Source organism: Volvox carteri (assembly GCF_000143455.1).
Source record: "Volvox carteri f. nagariensis unplaced genomic scaffold VOLCAscaffold_7, whole genome shotgun sequence".
In the NCBI taxonomy this organism is placed as follows: Eukaryota; Viridiplantae; Chlorophyta; class Chlorophyceae; order Chlamydomonadales; family Volvocaceae; genus Volvox; species Volvox carteri.
The window spans coordinates 1,320,853-1,337,001 of record NW_003307550.1 but is presented as its reverse complement, the minus strand read 5'-3'; the positions used below and the strand labels follow the sequence as shown (position 1 = coordinate 1,337,001).

Here is a 16,149-nt window from a genome sequence, read left to right as displayed (position 1 = left end):
GATTGGTGGCGTCTTGCGGTTGATGGGGTGCCTATGTTAGGAAATTCCCATCTTAGGATGTCGCGCCCAACGATGTGTGGTTGTGGAGGTTATCCAATAGGTTCAGTGGGAGGTGTATCCCCTCGCTATCATCATTTCTGGGCCTGTCCGGTGGCACAGGCAATAGCAGATCAACTTACTCTTTCAATAGGATTGCCAGTCTCAAGGGAGCAACTTTGGCTTATCCAAGCCCCACAATCAGTGCAACAATGTGTTTGGGATGTTGTGGCTCTTGCTGCGGTGTCAGCCATGGAGCATGGGAGACGTTATATGGCTGCAAACATGAAAACCAACCCGGCACTGTTACCTGGTCCTTCCCTTACGGAAGAAGCAATTTGTCGAGTTATTGTTGATTTTTGGGGCCGCATTCAGGGTTTCGCAGCTTTAGGAATTCCACGAAAAGGTTGGGAATCCGTTGGCGCACATCACCCCTTTTTGAGGATTATATCTGGCAAATTGATTTGTTCGCGAGAGCGGTTACCGATGAGAGGTTAATTATCTGAGATGATAATCTTTTGGTATATTAGTCTCTACTGCAGTGCACGGCCAGCTGGCCCGATGGCTCTACTCTTCGGGAGTCTGGAGCCCACTGTAACAACCACACACACACGTCATGTATACGCGTTGCTTAGCTTGCAACGACACGCGCCCACGATGAAAGCTTCAGCTACACTCACAATACATTATACTGCTACACTATTCTCTCCAGTCCTACCACATTATATTTCACCGACGTACTTCCGCACCTTCCACATCACCATACGTGCTTTGGAAACGCGGGCAGCTGCTTCACAAGGGGCCCCATCTTTTGGAGCTCGGTTAATCTATCTTTAATTTTTAAGAGAACAAGTGTTTTCAAGATGCCCTTGGTTACACTAGCATTTCCCCAAGGCAAAAGCCTTGCTAATCAGGATGTTTTGTCCTCAAACTGCCAAATTATAAAGCAGGCATGTCGCAAATCATCAGATGGAACTTACAATCCAGCCAATCGCAGCATGGGGTTCTGAACTTGGTGTTCAGGATGCAGGACTACGCAATTGGAGGGGTCAGTTCACGGATTCACGTAATGATGAGGCCACTAAAGCAGAGCTAAAAGCTCATGTTGAAGCACTGCAAAGCTTGGCATGCTAACGGTTGCATCATGGTCCTGTCGTGAAAGCGTAATTTCGTGCTTTTCTATCTGAACCTGGCATCAGGATAACGAATATACCACGTGGATTGGAAAAATTGACACGACCCAGGTTCGAACTGGGGACCTCCTGTGTGTGAGACAGATGTGATAACCAACTACACCATCGTGTCATAGATGACTTTTAGTGAAAACTGCCAATATAACCAATAAGCGAGCCTTACGTCTCAATGACCTCGAAGCAAGAGCACAATTTGCTGTCCTGGTCTTCTGCTGCTTCCGTCCCCTGGCATGAAGTACGTTCATAGGTTTTGATGTGTGTTATAAGTTTAAGTATATATAGATGTATAAGTATGTATATATAAGTACGTATAAGTATGTATAACTAGGTCTGCGTATGTAGAAGTATGTGTAATCCGTGGGACGTTTGTTACAAAGAAAGATCTGCGCGTCATAAGTGTATGGTAGACATGTAATGTAATTTTATAAAGACGAGTTAGAAATGTCATAGGTGTTAGTTTGTTAAGCAGCCCCTCGCACAAATGTGTCCGGTCGTACTGTGCCGAATAAACAGACCGTACAAAATGGCCCAAAGACAGGACCGAATTTTAACGCGCGGATACAAGTGTATATAAATTTTCTTAGAAGAAACGCCGCGGTGCAACAGCGCGAATCGCAGGAAGGCATGCTGGCCACAGGCGCACGCGGCATGCAGCCCGGACAATGGGATGCCTGCTTTGCTGTAATTGAAAGCACAGAAAGCAAACAACGTAGCTTGCAAGACTGGGCGCTTGAAACGACCGCGGGAAGAGGAAGCGTTTGGCGAAGCGGCAGTTTGCGCAAGCAAACGGGCGCGGATTCGGTAGTGCAACGTATACAGCACCTTTTTCAGAGTAAAGTCAAATTACAAAGTTGCGCAAAGGATAACATACATAAACTTAATTAAACATAAGAACAGATAAGACGTTTAGAGCCTTGTCGGTGACATGGACGCCGCTGTTGGCTTGGAACAGCTATTTGCTGTGCATAGGGACGTGCCCGCGTTAGCCGTGTTGCAACAGCTCAGGATGGATTTCAGCCAGCAACAGCCTCAAGAGCTGCTGCACAACCACCGGGAATGTCTTCAGTTGGGCACGTGTAGTTTTGGTCGGCGGGGTCGCATTGCGCACAGAAACCAAGGTGCAGCGTCTCTGTAACATCGCCTACATATCCGGTACGCGGTGGCAGGCTTGCCGAGCACGAAATGAAGGGGGGGTCGCATCTCACCATTCAACTAAGCATGCATGCACCCTAAGTTTACCCCTATCAGGATGTTTGTTTGCATATCCCTCCAAGCGAGAGGGCTTGGACCTATGCTGATGTTCGTTCCAAGAAGTGAACTGAGGACTGATGCTACGTAACGCCAAACGCCCTGTAACTCGCTTACACTAATCTCACATTCCAATATGCCACTGCACTTTCCTCTCCAGCCTGGCCACATTCTCTTCCTCGCAAACGTACTTGGGCACCTTACAATCCAACACCATACGTGCTTTGGAAACGCGGGCAGCTGCTTCACAAGGACCCCCCTATTTATAATTATAAGAAGTATATAAGCAGTGAAGCAGAGGATTATGAAGCAACTTGGGTGTCCGCTTCCTTGAAGCCGGAAAAAGGGCGGGGCCCCTCTGCATCCGTACAGGCCGGTGGCGTGGCAAATGTGACAATTGATGGCTGCAACTCTTCAGAGGCCCCATGCATTGGCCAAAGTAAATGTACAAACAAGCAGCTTGTGTAATTCATACAGAAATGAAAGCAAATTTGGTGGTGGCAAGTCGGAAGGCCCGTGTGGGCAAATGGTAACACAAGCTGGGTGTTCAAGTTATCATACGCTGTCATCTCGGAAATGAATTATGAGATACACGGCACCTTTTGAGATGAAATTTAGCCCGAGAGGCGTTGATGTGACTTTTGAGGTCGGTGAATGGAGGCAGCCAAACTTGTTTGTGCTCATACGATCTTTGTTAGCTACATGCGAGATACCTTGCAATAGAGAATGCTGTATATTACCGACAACGCGTTTCAGCCGGGTGAAATATTATGTTTAGTCCGTTACACACGCACACACGCACACACGGACACGCACACACGGACATGGGCAATCCTACAGGTCGGGGCCCCCCTGGGCGCTTCGCGCTGGGGCCCCGCCCAAAATTGTGAAAGCATATTACGGAATACAGGGCTGGTCGGTATTTACAAAGTGCTTGAAGAAGGCGTTGTTAAGCGAGAGTCAATCGTTTGGCGAAAAGTGTCACGACGTGTCCAGTGTAGCACAGTTTAGTGTGCAGCTGCACTGCAGTAGATGCTCAAGTACCAATGAAGAACGAATTGCGTGAAGAACGAATTGCGGAACACAGAGTTGATAACGAGTTGATCCGTTCATACTCAACACAATGCTGGATATTGTCCTGACAAGCGATAATAAACAATACCTTGTTTCCTCCTCCCCTGTCGCCTCTATCCCCTGCCGTCTCGTTCCCCTGTCGCCTCTATCCCCTGCGGCTCCTCCAACCCGGAGCAGCTTGTCTTGAACTCTGCGCATGTAACACGTATATATGCCAAAGTATAGGACTGCAGCATCCGTCCATTAGCATGGCTGTAACACACATACACTTAGGGTTACAGCACACGTTCATGTCGCATGAATGAACATCTGTAGCAAGCACATGAATATCTTACAGACGACACGTACATGCATGTCCCGCAGGTTTTCAGCCAAACAAGGTAGCTAGTAGCGCAATTAACGGAAGCAACATCCACATGCAAGTGTGAAGACCTGCCTGACGACAATGTCATGCTTGACTGGCTCCACATAGCCATGGCACCGGACTGTTGCATCACGTCCACTGTTGGCCCACAGTGAGCCTTAGAACAGCAGTGTTTTTTTTTTCATTTTTGCCCGTCAATTTTCCAGTCCGAACGGAGGAATAGGTTTTTAGTCGCGGGAATAAAAGTATTCCGAATCTGTAAGGCGCTGGGGGGGGCTACGCCCTCCCCAGACCCCCCCCCCCGATGAGTTATAGTTTAGTTCGTACAAGCACAGGGGTTGGGAATGTCGCAACACGCGCACACCACAATCACTCCATAGAGGTGTCTCCTGCACGCCAGGAAGCGGGGGCCACTTGGACGATTTGACAGGAACCCCGGTTGCACGGGCGACTGCTGTTGCAGAGCCCAAGCAAACACAGACCAGTTAACCCCTACTCAAGCACTGATCTAACAGAGTTCGTTCACCGTCATTCGTTTTGCATCACGTTGCAAGATAACACTACACGACTTTCCAGGTTGCAAAAGTAATGATGCATAGCAGCAATGAACCGGAACCATCAAACACAACCTCTGCGGTTGGTTGCAGCCCCCGCTGGTGATGCTGCACGCTAGTTAGCGGTTCATTGTGTACCGGCCCCTTCACAACCCGCTGCGTCTGTGGTCGGGGCGTCTTTGCTCCGCGGAGTGTGGGGTTAGGAGTCTTAGCTGCAGCGCCGGGGTCGCTGCTGCCATCGACCTCGATGCCCGTGTTTCCTGGCCCATCGCGATTGTCTTCATATGAAGAACGTTGACGTTTGGCCCGCTCGCTGTTCACAACCGGAGTGGCGTCATTGTCGTCGGCTGGCTGCAGCATTGCGTCCACATTGCCTACGACCTCTAGGCCGTCTTCATTAACGTCGCTAATGGCTTTAGTGAAGTTGAATGTCTCCTTTAATGGCCTTCCACGTTTTGGGAGCTTCGGGTCCGAATATTTTGCAGCGTTTGGTCCGGTCAGAAAGAAACAGTCCGATTCCTCGTTGACTTTCGGGCGTGACCTTCCTAACAGTATCCATGGCATTAAAGTACTATGATATGGTTAACATGTATGTCTCCTGTAGTGCTCGGAAGTGCTGGTGCCGCGGCGATTGACGCGCCGGTCGCCGTGGACGCACCACGAGTCGGTTCTGTGGAGGGGCAAGCAGAGGCGGATCCACACCCCGGCGCTGCTGGAGAACGGCATCGGACATGGCGTGTGCCACGTCTGGAGTTGATGGGTAGAAGCGTTTCAGGGTTTTGTGTTAAGTGTGCTTTGAGTTGAGTGGGCTACCGTGTTTCAACCACCTTGCCACACCAACCCTCTTCACCATGCTGTCTGCAGTGCCCCCTGTGCGACGGTCCCGTCACTAGGATTTTCAGGTGAATATGCCGGGGATTGGGAGTTTGGAAGCACAGCAGCAGTCGGATTGGGGTCTTTAGCAGTTAATATAGACACCGACACGTCAGCCCACGCGCTCGACTAACCGTGTGTCAGTTGCCCTTCCCATACAGCACACCCCGCGCCGGGCCGAACGGTAGGGTGGAGAACCGCTGCTTTATGTTCTGCGCTTCAATTGGGTGGGAGGAGCAGAAGCTATCACTGGACACGCTGAAGGGGCGGTGCAAGGTGTGCCAGAGGGTTCCAGTTTGATTGGGTGCCTGAACTTCGGCGAACTAATTTATAGTGGACAGGGATTAGGGAGGCAATTGCAATAACGAGTAACCCTGTGATAGCGCATACAGCCCCAAAGCTCTATGTGTGGCTTCCCCGCTGCAGGCCAGGGCAGAGTGCACTTTCCAGTGCACCGCCAACACCATGGCGGACCATGTTTTCGACATCTACTACAACGTGCTTGATGGCCCAAAACCCCCGCGTGCGCGGCGCCACTCCAATACCAGCGGCGGCAGTGCCGCCAGTGGCGGCAGCACTGCCAGCAGTGGCGGCAGCCGCGGAAGCACGGGGAGCGGCAGCCGCAAGCGCGCCCGAGACAAAGGAGGAGGACATGGCGACAGGCACACAGCGCCGGCCGGTTCGGTCGGCGGCAGTGGGGCGGGCGGTGGGCCTGCCCCCGTTGCCCCCGCGTGTATGCACTCGGCGGTGGCGGTGGCGGGTATTGGCGCGGCGATGTCGGGCATTGCAGCGGTGGGCCTGACCGAGGCCGGGATGTTGCTGGATGATGATGGTGATGATGATTACTGTGTGATTGTGGAGTAGCGATGTGGATAGTTTGGAGCTGCGTTAGGACTTTAGCTCCATTGCGCGCATGCAGGAACCCGTTAGGTGTGCCTTTGTTAGCCGACTGGACTTTGGTGATGGTTACTCTGCGAGGTGCGGTTGACGACCTCGGGCCACTATAGGCTCGCGCAGCCCACCAGGGCGCGAGGTACGTTGGGTGATGCAAGTAGACTTGACTCAGTTCGAACGATGCGCCACGAGTTTCTTCATTCAAGTTAACGAACACATTCCATTTAAATCAATGAGTTCCGTGGCCATAAGATGAAGGACCAGGGCTCCTTGGTAAAGGTCGCGTTTGCGTGGGGCAGGGGCACACCTTGGTCTGTAGTAATTTGGTGGCCTTTTCAGCATAGATTTTTCTTACACATATTAAAGGGTGTTACTCAGATTTATTGCAAGGATTGCTGAGGTTTGGGCGGCCACCTCGTCAATTGCCACCAACTTCGACGACGAGCAGAATCCAGGGCACCTCCGTGCTCAGTTAAATACTAGAATGATATGGCCATGTTTACTTTGCCCAGCAGGCAAAGTTTCAGCGTTTGTGGATCTGGCCAACGGCTTCGTACGCTAAGCCGACGCAACGAGCCGAAACGGAAACCTGCGGAAACGGAAACCTGCGTAAATAGGTTTCGTCACGCTTTCCGCAGCGAAGCCCAGATTGGCGGAAATGCGGAAAGAGAATCCGCATTTCAGCGTTTGCTGTACGGCGGAAATTGAAAAACAGATTCCAGGCATGCGTTTGCCATTTAAAGACTGCGTTTTACACTTTAGAGTTATTAGATTAAGTCAAATGTCAACAACCACTGGCGCCGACCTGGGGGCTGCCGAAGCCATAGAGATTGACTGTGTTTCTGCTCAGAAGAAGGGTTTTTGATAATTGATTCCACAATGTCCGTAAACGTGGTTGAAGTTGAACAGAGCCACGTCGTTGCAGTTATCGTTGTGCGGTGCCATGTTTACATACTTTAGCCCTCTCGCCTTTTTTATTCCTTTTGATTTTTTTGTATTTTGGATACATATTGTTTGGACGATTACTGGATTATGCACAGTCAGCATAGACTTGTCCGTGAGGCATGCAGACATGCCGGACGGGTATGTGGAGTAGGCATGCAGACATGTCACTGCTCCGCAACGGACAGGGAGACGATTATTATGCAGTGTTTCAGGGCTCCCCGGGCCCTTACCCCATGTGGCAATTTCTGAGCATCCCAGAGCAATCCGTCAGCCAACAACACTATGGGGGTGGTATACGATAGGGCTGCTCAGGCCTGGGGTCTCAGGGTTCAAAGAGAGGCGGGCTGCTTGAAGGGGGCAGGGTGAACACCGTCAAGGGTGTGGGCACACAATAGTTGATCGCTTGGCCCCCGCCACCCCCAGTAATACGTTTAGATGGCTCTACCTTCGAGCACGATTGGAATCCACCAGATTCTAGATCCCACCGGACAGATCCGCACTGCCACAAGCTGGTTTCAGACTGTCCATGTTATCGCCACACTGAGAAGAGCTAAAAAACATCGTTACATATTCATTTTGTAGTTTTCGCAGCTTTCCGCAGTTTCCGCAGCCTTTCCGCAAAGGGCCTCCCGATTACGAAAAGTTTCCGCAGACCTGGTCAAGTTTCGGCTCGTTCCCTGCTGTAAGATTCTAGCGGCTTTGGCATAAACAGTCCATTTTTGGCTGGAGGAATGAACTTGTACGGTTTAAAACCCTACGGTTTAAACCCTACGGTTTATATACCTAAAACCCTAAAACCCTAAGTAACTCCAGGGTGGGCCTGACCTCTGAAATTGACAGGACCCCCAAACCGGCCTGCTAGCTGATAGGCCCTACACCGGTCAGCCTTCATTCGCTTGTTTCAACGCGTTCCGAATCAGACTTGTTTACGAGAGATTTGTATGCGTTGCTATTATCTGTCTCGTTGTAATCTTGTTTTGTAACTCTACACACAGATTTAAATCCTTTGCTAAAAGCAAGAACATCTTAGCGACTGTCAGTGTTCTGTCTTCCGGGGTTCTCATTGCCGTTCATACGACGTGGACTTCGACCTTAAGGTACCCTCAGTTTGCCACAGTGCAGTAGAGCGAGCTGCGTTGCGGAGATTCTAGATCCGGCCTCTACTTGTGCTGTCTTCTGAACGTCAGTTTAGTACATACCGCAAATGCTTTACGCTTCTGATTCCTGATGCTTCTGTAATAGCTGCTGCGTCTCATTCTTCTTTGTGGTCTTGTGCAGTCTGGGGTCTGGTCCAAGCCCGACATAAAAAAAACATTTTATAATGTCATGATAATAGATATGGATACCTCCTTTGTTTCCATGTGTCCCAGCCAGGTGCAAATGGTCTTCAAGGGCAGTGTCAGCTACCGCAAGGACATCGTCAACTATGTTCGGATTAACGCAAACGTTGAAGCTAAGATTTCGCGGCTGGACAGGGCATGTGCGCAAATTGCTTTTGTCGACAACGACGACCAGCCGGTGCCGGCCCCATCAAACCTCACCGTCGTCTTCCAGGGTACCCAACACCCAGCGGCACGCGTAGGCCAGGTATTCCTTATCTCTTGGATGGAGAACTACGTCATTCTTGTGAATGGAGTGGAGCTGTTCAGGCTCGAGAATCAACTGGCCATAGATAGTGGGGCTGACCTGGTGACCCGCATTGTCCAGGCATAGATGGCCTTTGTTCCGCTAAAGGTCTCGGATGACCGCTATGGCTGGCTCCCTGGGGTAGAGTCTCGAAATGGTTGCTGAACTGGACGGGGAATTGAGCAGGGAGGTAACAATCCGACGACGGATGAACACGGATGAACACATAGTTGGGGTCCGTAGTTGGGGTCCGATGCGGAAGTCAGTGCGTATCAGTAGATGTTTAGGTCAGGGTTTCGGCAATTGTGAGTGTACTGCTGAACGCTGTCCTCTGCTTGGAAGGGCTTTGTTGCGACAAGCTGTGGGGTGTGTACCCACGTTTTGATGTGACGTTGCTTTGTGCCTAATTTGTGCCTCTGACCTTTGTGATGGTATCTCATGTCCTTAGCGAGTGTTGCCTGCGCAATCACAGGCACGTCTATGGCGGGTGAATGCTATTGTTACAGTGGACCCCGAACGGGATTGAGTGCATTGCCCCTAGGAACACCTCCTGCATAGCACTGTGGGCCTTATTCAAAAAGAACTCGGCCAGGCCGTACTAACTTCACTGGACACAAGGCCTCAGTTAGTATGCTCGTACAGAAAACATGAGGCAAGTAATCCCATGCTGCAAACGGGCCCAAAAGGGTTGCATAATAGGGTTACATAAAAGCTAGCTGTCAACGGAAATGAACAAAGCCATGGAATCTGTCCTGGACCCGAGCCAACTGCTGGCATCGTGAAGACCCCGCGTCGCGCGGCGCAATGCCAGCAAAGTTTGCTCATGGAGTGACGTACTCAAAGCGTACTCACACGCCGCCAGCTTCTCTTGCGTAAAATCTCTGACATGCCTGTCGGCACTTTCTTTAAACTGCTTTGCCAGCAGGGGCTGCCTTCCACCGGCGGCCCCCTAGACACTAAACCCCATCCCCCAAGTACAGCCCAAGCAACGATGCATTACCGACAACAGCACCGCCGTCCCAAACGCCTTTATCAGGAAAATTTTCAGGCATATCTTGCTGTTTTGGTGTTTGTTCGACGTTCGAGTCGTTGCCTTTTGCGTGTTTAGCTATGTGAGGACCGGTCATGCATTCTGCTATGCCGCGTTGACTCACGGGCTTGACCTTCTTACGGCCCCTCATATCTATTCTATATTCGATAATACTAAGTTCTGCACACTACGGAGCAATCTGGCAGCAATGGACGTTTTTGGCTGGAGGAATGAAAATGTACGGATCGGCCTCAATTCATAAAATTCATAAAATTATTACTTATTTAAACACTGGAGGCGCTCCTAGGGGCGCTGCACTCGACCCGTTCGGGGTCCCCTGTAACAATCGCATTCTCTATCCCATGCCGCTCCTCCCCTGCCACCTTCTCCCCTGCCGCCTCTATGGATGGCAGAATGTGCTGTAGCCCTCAGACAAAAAGGGAAAGAGAGAGAGAGAGAGAAAGAAGACATCTTTTTGCCTTTCTTTTACTTGCTCTCACTTTCTTTGGGAATTTGCTCCCACTTTCTTCGGGAATGCATCCAAAAAAACTTCTTACTTGAACAATGACTCTCACTTTCTTCGGGAACGTGTTTCTGCCTTTCTTTTACTTGCTATCCCCTGCCGCTTCTCCCCTGCAGCCTCTATCCTCTGCCGCCTTCTCCCCTGCACTGTCCTCTGCCGCCTCCACCCCTGCCGCCTTCTCCCGTGCCTCCTCCGCCCCTGCCACCTTCTTCCCTGCCGCCTCTGCCCTTGCCACCTCTATCCCCTGCCTGCCGCCTTCTTCCCTGAGCTTCTCTCTAACTTTCTTCGGGAATAACGGCTCACCATAAAGATTCAATCCAGATATTAATAAAATAATTGTTAAAAATAACATGGCTTTTAATAACCTGCTTAAAACCGTGTCAATGGTGCATTAGTAATCCGTAATGCAGTACCGAGACCCACCTACGAGTGGCGCAGTTCGTGAAGGATTACAGGTACAGCGTGGCTATCTTCTATTTGGGGAAAACGGCACCTTGCTGCTATTTTCCCCCATCAAAACTTGGCCAAAATATAGCTGGCTGCCGCAAAATCAGCACAGTGCGATCCCACACAAATTTATGTCGACGTCGTCATTTGGCTTTAGTGTGACAGCTTTCCTCTTTTGTTCTGCGCTACTTGCTGGGGCACACGTGCAAACTCAGAGCCGGCCCCAACGCAGCCGAATGCGTCTACATGTAGGCGGTCGGGAACGCATTAACTGAACCTGCCCGCCTCGAAACGAGCCTGCCTCTTAGGGAGCTCAATTCACATCATTCGGTTTTGGCTGGGGCACCCACAGTACTTTGATATTCTAGTTGCATGTGTCTTTACAGGCCAGTGTGCTTCGGTCAGTGCCGAAGTTAGGGCTGCTCCTACTCCGGCTGCTGCTGCCGCCAGGAGTATAGTTCCGGATGCTTCAAGACTGTGCCTGACGGCCTGAGGCATTAAGACATTGGCTGATACGGATATGGATTCGCCAAATGCGAAGCTCCCACTTTTCCTTACAACAATTGGCTTTGCAGCGGCATAGGAGCCTGCAACCGTACATCACCCTGAGAGCAGCGTGTCCTTCTGCGCGCAAGACACTGAAACGGAACACAGCAGCATGACAGCGCGTGGAACTCAACCGGCCGCTGCGACAAGATGCCCAGCAGGCGCCCAAAATACAAGGCCACTAACGAGCCCACCGAGCTGCACTGCCCCCACCCGCCCACAGGGCACAACGGCAGCCCGCACAGCAACGTCGCCCCCGACTTCCCAAAGCTGCACAAGATCCCAAAACGAGAAGCCTGTGACGTCTTTGTGGAACAACAGAAAGTGGCGTAACCGGCAGCTGAAAGGAGCCCAACGACGGAAGCCCTTTCGCGCAAGGATAAAACGGCAGTGCACCAGCAAGTAGACAGCAACATGCTTAAGCAGTCTTCGTCTGCTTCTGTACAGTAATCCAGCGGGCGAACTGGTCGTAGTCCTCGCCACTGTAGTCCGAATCCACAAGCATCTGCGGAAGCGAAGCAACGAGGTCGGGCTTAGTTCGTGAAACTTCAGGTGGGCTACTGAAACGAACTACTCGGATAGGCTACGGAAGTACTGCTACCAAAACGAACTAGCCGACTCACCCCTGTGCCGGAACATGCTGGCAGTTGTACCAGCGATTACTACACAGCACATACCTTTTTGTAGAAGGCCTTGCCGATAGCCTTGACAGCCTTGTCCTTCTTGGCGCCCGTCGCGATGCCCTTGGCAATCTTCTCCAGCTTCTCCGCACGCACAGCACCCTTCTTGGCGCTGCATGTGATCTCGATACGGCGGGCGACCTGTCGTGCCAATACACATCATGTATGTACACGAGGGTGATGTGGCCAGGATCCCCTTCCCCTTCCCTATGGACAGGAAATAACCTCTACTTAAATCAGGTTATGTATAGGAGTTCACGAGTCAGGTGATTATGAGAAATTGGCTGGGGGCGATGGATAAGGATGTGGCCCCGATGGAGAATGCAGGGTCTCTGGAGGACGTTTCAGTGAGCACGGGTGAGAGATACCTTCTTTCCACATATTCATCAAGCAACGAAACCCAAAGCCCCAAGGCCCAGTCGACAGTCCAGTCGACACCTGTGTGTCCAACTCGCACCTTGGCGTACGGGTTGAGCTTGAGCAGGGCGCCCAGGTTGCGCAGCGGGTTCTTCTTGAGAGGGGCGTGCTTGGGGCCTGCGGCCTTGGCCGGCCTGACGGCGCTCTGGATCTCATCGCTGTTAATGATGCGGGTCAGGTCGCCGTTGGTCATCACAGAGCGTGGCACCTGGGGACCATCAGCCAAACGGCAGAAAATCAGCATACCAGACAAGGCAACCATTCGCCAAAATAGCGAGTGCGCTGTGGCTGTGACCGGCACATCAAAGTTCCCTTCGATCTCGTGCGCCTGGGTAACCAAGACGTGGACGTGCTTACGCCACTCCACTCTTCCGCTTGACAAACTAACGTCGTATTCATCCGCCTTAAGATATTAGCCTTTGCCCTTCATTGCCAGGATGCTCATATTGTGCATGTAAGTTGATGTTAAACCAGGATGACCCCAAATTCGCTTCCACGGAAGACCCACATCCTAGCACGCCATCCACGCACCTTGAAGCCCTTCTTGACCTCAGACTCGCTGGTAGCAGTGCCGAATATCTTGTCCAGCTTCTCAAAGGCGGACTTGGACCAGATGCAGAAGCGGCCCAGGTGGCCACCCGGAGCCAGCTGCAGCAGGTTCAGGCGGTCCACCGACGTCACCTCCACGCCAGGCAGGTTGCGGAAGGCCTTGCTAATGCCCTCGTCGTTGGCGAAAACCACAAGCGGACCCTTGCGCATCACGTAGCGGCGGTTGCGGAGCTTGCCTGCAGATAGGGCCGCGTGTTTGACACCAGCGTAAGATGCTAGTTGCCAAAAGCTATTGAGTGCCAACGGTATTGACAAGCAGCCATAAGAGAACTGGAGAGATCACAAATTCAGGTGGAACCGCGTCATGCATTGTATGCAAAATGATCACCCGTACTAATTCAGCCCCAGATGCAACCCGGCGACCAAAACCACCAGCAGCTGCACTCCAGCACTCCATAGCTGCACTCCAGCACTCCATACGACGACGCCGACAGAATCTTTGCAAATGAACTGCGTTGCCCTTGCCTCACATATCCAATGAAACAATAAGTGGGACTTTTCGACGCTATAATTCAGCATTTTCTGTACCGGACAGCGTATTCTGTGCCGAAAGTCTTATACATGCCGAATTGCTCAATATATGGCAGCCTGACTCCTCCACGGGGGTACGAATGGCCCCCAGCAGACAGCCCTCCCCCGGTGGCGTGACACGTCATCAGCTCTTGAGAGCCCCAAGGCCATCCTGGAGGACGCTGGAGCATTGCTACTCTGGTGCTGTGGCAGCGCTTTATGACCCGGAGCAGCAGCGCACGCAGGAAGCCCCAGTCGCGCTTAGCTGGCCCAACTTTCTTCGACTCATTTTGCGCTTGTTGCCTAATGTCCCATGCCAATGGGATCGTACGCCGCTCTAGCATCTTCAGCTGCTGGTGCCATATCTGTTGTCAGGCAACAGCCGGACAAGCTTCTGCTGCTGGCCCTTGTTGTTGACGCTGCCACCGCCTCTGCCGCCTCCGATTCTTCCGGATCTGCAGAATTTAAGATGCTGTTGATACCACTGCCCTCATTCCATGTGCCGCTGCTGCTGCTGCGTCCGCTGCTGCTCCGGGTCATAAAGCGCTGCCACAGCACCAGTGCCTGGTTCCGAAGACGCGGCTGCCATGCGCCGTTGACCTTCCATGACAAGCTTGCCGTCTATAACAGCAGAAAATATATCCAAAGGAGTCACCCCGCAGGCAACCCCCCCCCGGCCCTTGAACTCCCCCCAATGCATATCTATACAGGACACCACCACAGGAGCCCCCAAAATTTCTCCACGTACGCACCCTTGCCGGAGCGCAGGCTCTTCGAGTCCTTGCTCTTCTCCACATCGGGCAGGGCGCCAATCTTCTTTAGGATCTCCAGGGCCTTAGAGGTCTTCTTCAAGCCCTCCACGGCGTCGCTGAGAACCAGCGGCACCTCAGGCACCTACGGGACGAGCGAGAGATCCAGTGAAGTGAGAAGAACTCATGTGGGCCACGCTGGGACGGCAGCCCTGCGCCACGCCATAGCTTCTCTTGCCGTTGGGCTATACCGAACGTAGTCGCTGAAAAGCGCGATCCAGCACCCTCCCCCTCATACGCAACGGACAGACCCCGCCTGATTTGCCTCTCATTTCCATCCCATGACACCCGGACGCGCATCCCCCCTCACGTGCCTGCTCAATGCGGTGGCCGCGGGCCATTACCAGAGAAGGCAGGGCCGACGCAGCCAAAGCGGAGCAAACGGCGTAACGCTTCTGGTTAACGTTCACCTTGCGATGCCAGCGGCGCCAGACCTAAGGGGAGGCATAAGAGAATCTTCAGTTATCTCCTGCCTCGTGAAAAGAATGGTAAGGCTTCCACCACGAGTAGCAAATGCGGTTCCGCGGTTGATGGCACGAGCCATGTTAACTCGATCTACATCGACGCACACCCATTCACGGCCCCCACGCTTTAACTTTACACACGTAGATTTTCGTCATGATTATGATTATTATGAGTTATAGTTTATGCTGAAAATATCGCCCTTAAGCGCCCTCTGCTGAAGCCCGCCGCCGCATTTGCCAAACTCACCTTAGTGGGAGCGAACATACGACCACCTCGGCACATGTTACCGAAGGCACCCTGACCAGCGCGGTGTGTACCACCACCCGGCACACGGGGAATACGCGACACAGCACGACCTGTGCCCCAAGACTCGGCAGCGGTCTGGTGGCCGGCCTTCATGAACACCGCGTAGGCCTGGCGCTTGTTCTTTGCCATGTTCGTGTGAATTGTGCGAACGATGTCAGGACGGATAGGCGCGGTGAAGACGGCCGGCAAGGCCGTCTGCTCCGCAGCCTCGCCCGTCTCAATGTTGATGACAGAAACCAGTGGCCTGGCAGCGGCCATCTTTGCTGTTTTAGTACACGGTGCCACGCGGGCTGGAAGAGGGTAAGCTTAGGGACAGCGAGGGACTTAGTTCGGACCGTGAAATGAAACCACCCTGGAGCGACTCCGGAGCCAACTACCTAATTGATAGGCAGTTACAAGGAAACGCTGATATAACAACAGTAACTGACTACGCATTTTAAGGTGCGAAAGGTGTTGGGTCAGTTACAAGTACTTGGGTTCCCCAACATTTAAGTTCCACGAGCAGGTTCGGTTCTTTTTCTCGTTTAAAGTAAAATAGTGGTGTTCAGCACTGCGAACTCCTCCGTGGCTTGCCCTGCTCGCGACAGCGTAGACCTTGCATAACTGGATTCCACAAGTACCATTGTGCATTTCTACAGCCCGCGGAGCCGCAGCTCACCCCGATAACTTTCAGCGGTAACAACTTAGTCTTCTGCTTGGAGAGGTTTTATTATACCGGATAAGCTATACGCGGCTCCTCCTTCCACATGTACTCGTTCCCCGTCCAGCCCTATTGCATACACGACACAATATTCCAGCACTCCGTGATCACGCACTGCAGCTCCAACTGGTCACAACATGCCCCCCTTTAGATGAAGGATTCCCTGCACCGCACAAGCTCCACCCACGCCAAATCGGGGGGCCTGTGCACCGCACATGTTGACGTTCCCCACCGCGGCGCTGAGGCTCTTTGACGTTCGCCCTCATTTTTTGTGGCAATCGCACGGTTAACGAGGTTGGC

General features: G+C 52.2%; 3 protein-coding genes across 3 annotated transcripts; 2 read left to right on the top strand and 1 right to left on the bottom strand.

Moving 5' to 3' along the window:
* Positions 1 to 3,060: 3,060 nt before the first annotated feature.
* On the top strand, positions 3,061 to 6,476 carry VOLCADRAFT_103565 (uncharacterized protein; the record flags this gene model as incomplete). The annotated part of the gene is made up of 4 exons (XM_002947732.1): positions 3,061 to 3,123; positions 5,334 to 5,371; positions 5,504 to 5,618; positions 5,769 to 6,476. The coding sequence occupies 4 exons, from the start codon at positions 3,061 to 3,063 to the stop codon at positions 6,204 to 6,206; spliced, it is 654 nt and encodes a 217-aa protein (XP_002947778.1). The 3' UTR covers positions 6,207 to 6,476.
* A 2,043-nt stretch (positions 6,477 to 8,519) lies between these two features.
* On the top strand, positions 8,520 to 8,894 carry VOLCADRAFT_88004 (uncharacterized protein; the record flags this gene model as incomplete). The annotated part of the gene is made up of 1 exon (XM_002947731.1): positions 8,520 to 8,894. One exon carries the CDS (start codon positions 8,520 to 8,522, stop codon positions 8,892 to 8,894), a length of 375 nt encoding a protein of 124 aa, XP_002947777.1.
* A 2,279-nt stretch (positions 8,895 to 11,173) lies between these two features.
* rpl4 (component of cytosolic 80S ribosome and 60S large subunit) lies at positions 11,174 to 15,441 on the bottom strand. The gene is made up of 7 exons (XM_002947605.1): positions 15,090 to 15,441; positions 14,693 to 14,812; positions 14,322 to 14,463; positions 12,982 to 13,235; positions 12,491 to 12,658; positions 12,031 to 12,174; positions 11,174 to 11,858 (listed from the first exon to the last, which is right to left on the bottom strand). Exons 1-7 carry the CDS (start codon positions 15,405 to 15,407, stop codon positions 11,772 to 11,774), a joined length of 1,233 nt encoding a protein of 410 aa, XP_002947651.1. The 5' UTR covers positions 15,408 to 15,441; the 3' UTR covers positions 11,174 to 11,771.
* Positions 15,442 to 16,149: the final 708 nt, after the last annotated feature.

Excerpts from the sequence above, each read along its gene's own strand:
- rpl4 (XM_002947605.1), bottom strand. The coding sequence starts at position 15,407 with ATGGCCGCTGCCAGGCCACTGGTTTCTGTCATCAACATTGAGACGGGC. Across the intron at positions 14,464-14,692 it reads GCGGCCACCGCATTGAGCAG|GTGCCTGAGGTGCCGCTGGT; the intron begins GCACGTGAGGGG and ends CTCGTCCCGTAG. Across the intron at positions 13,236-14,321 it reads GAGCCTGCGCTCCGGCAAGG|GCAAGCTCCGCAACCGCCGC; the intron begins GTGCGTACGTGG and ends CCCTATCTGCAG.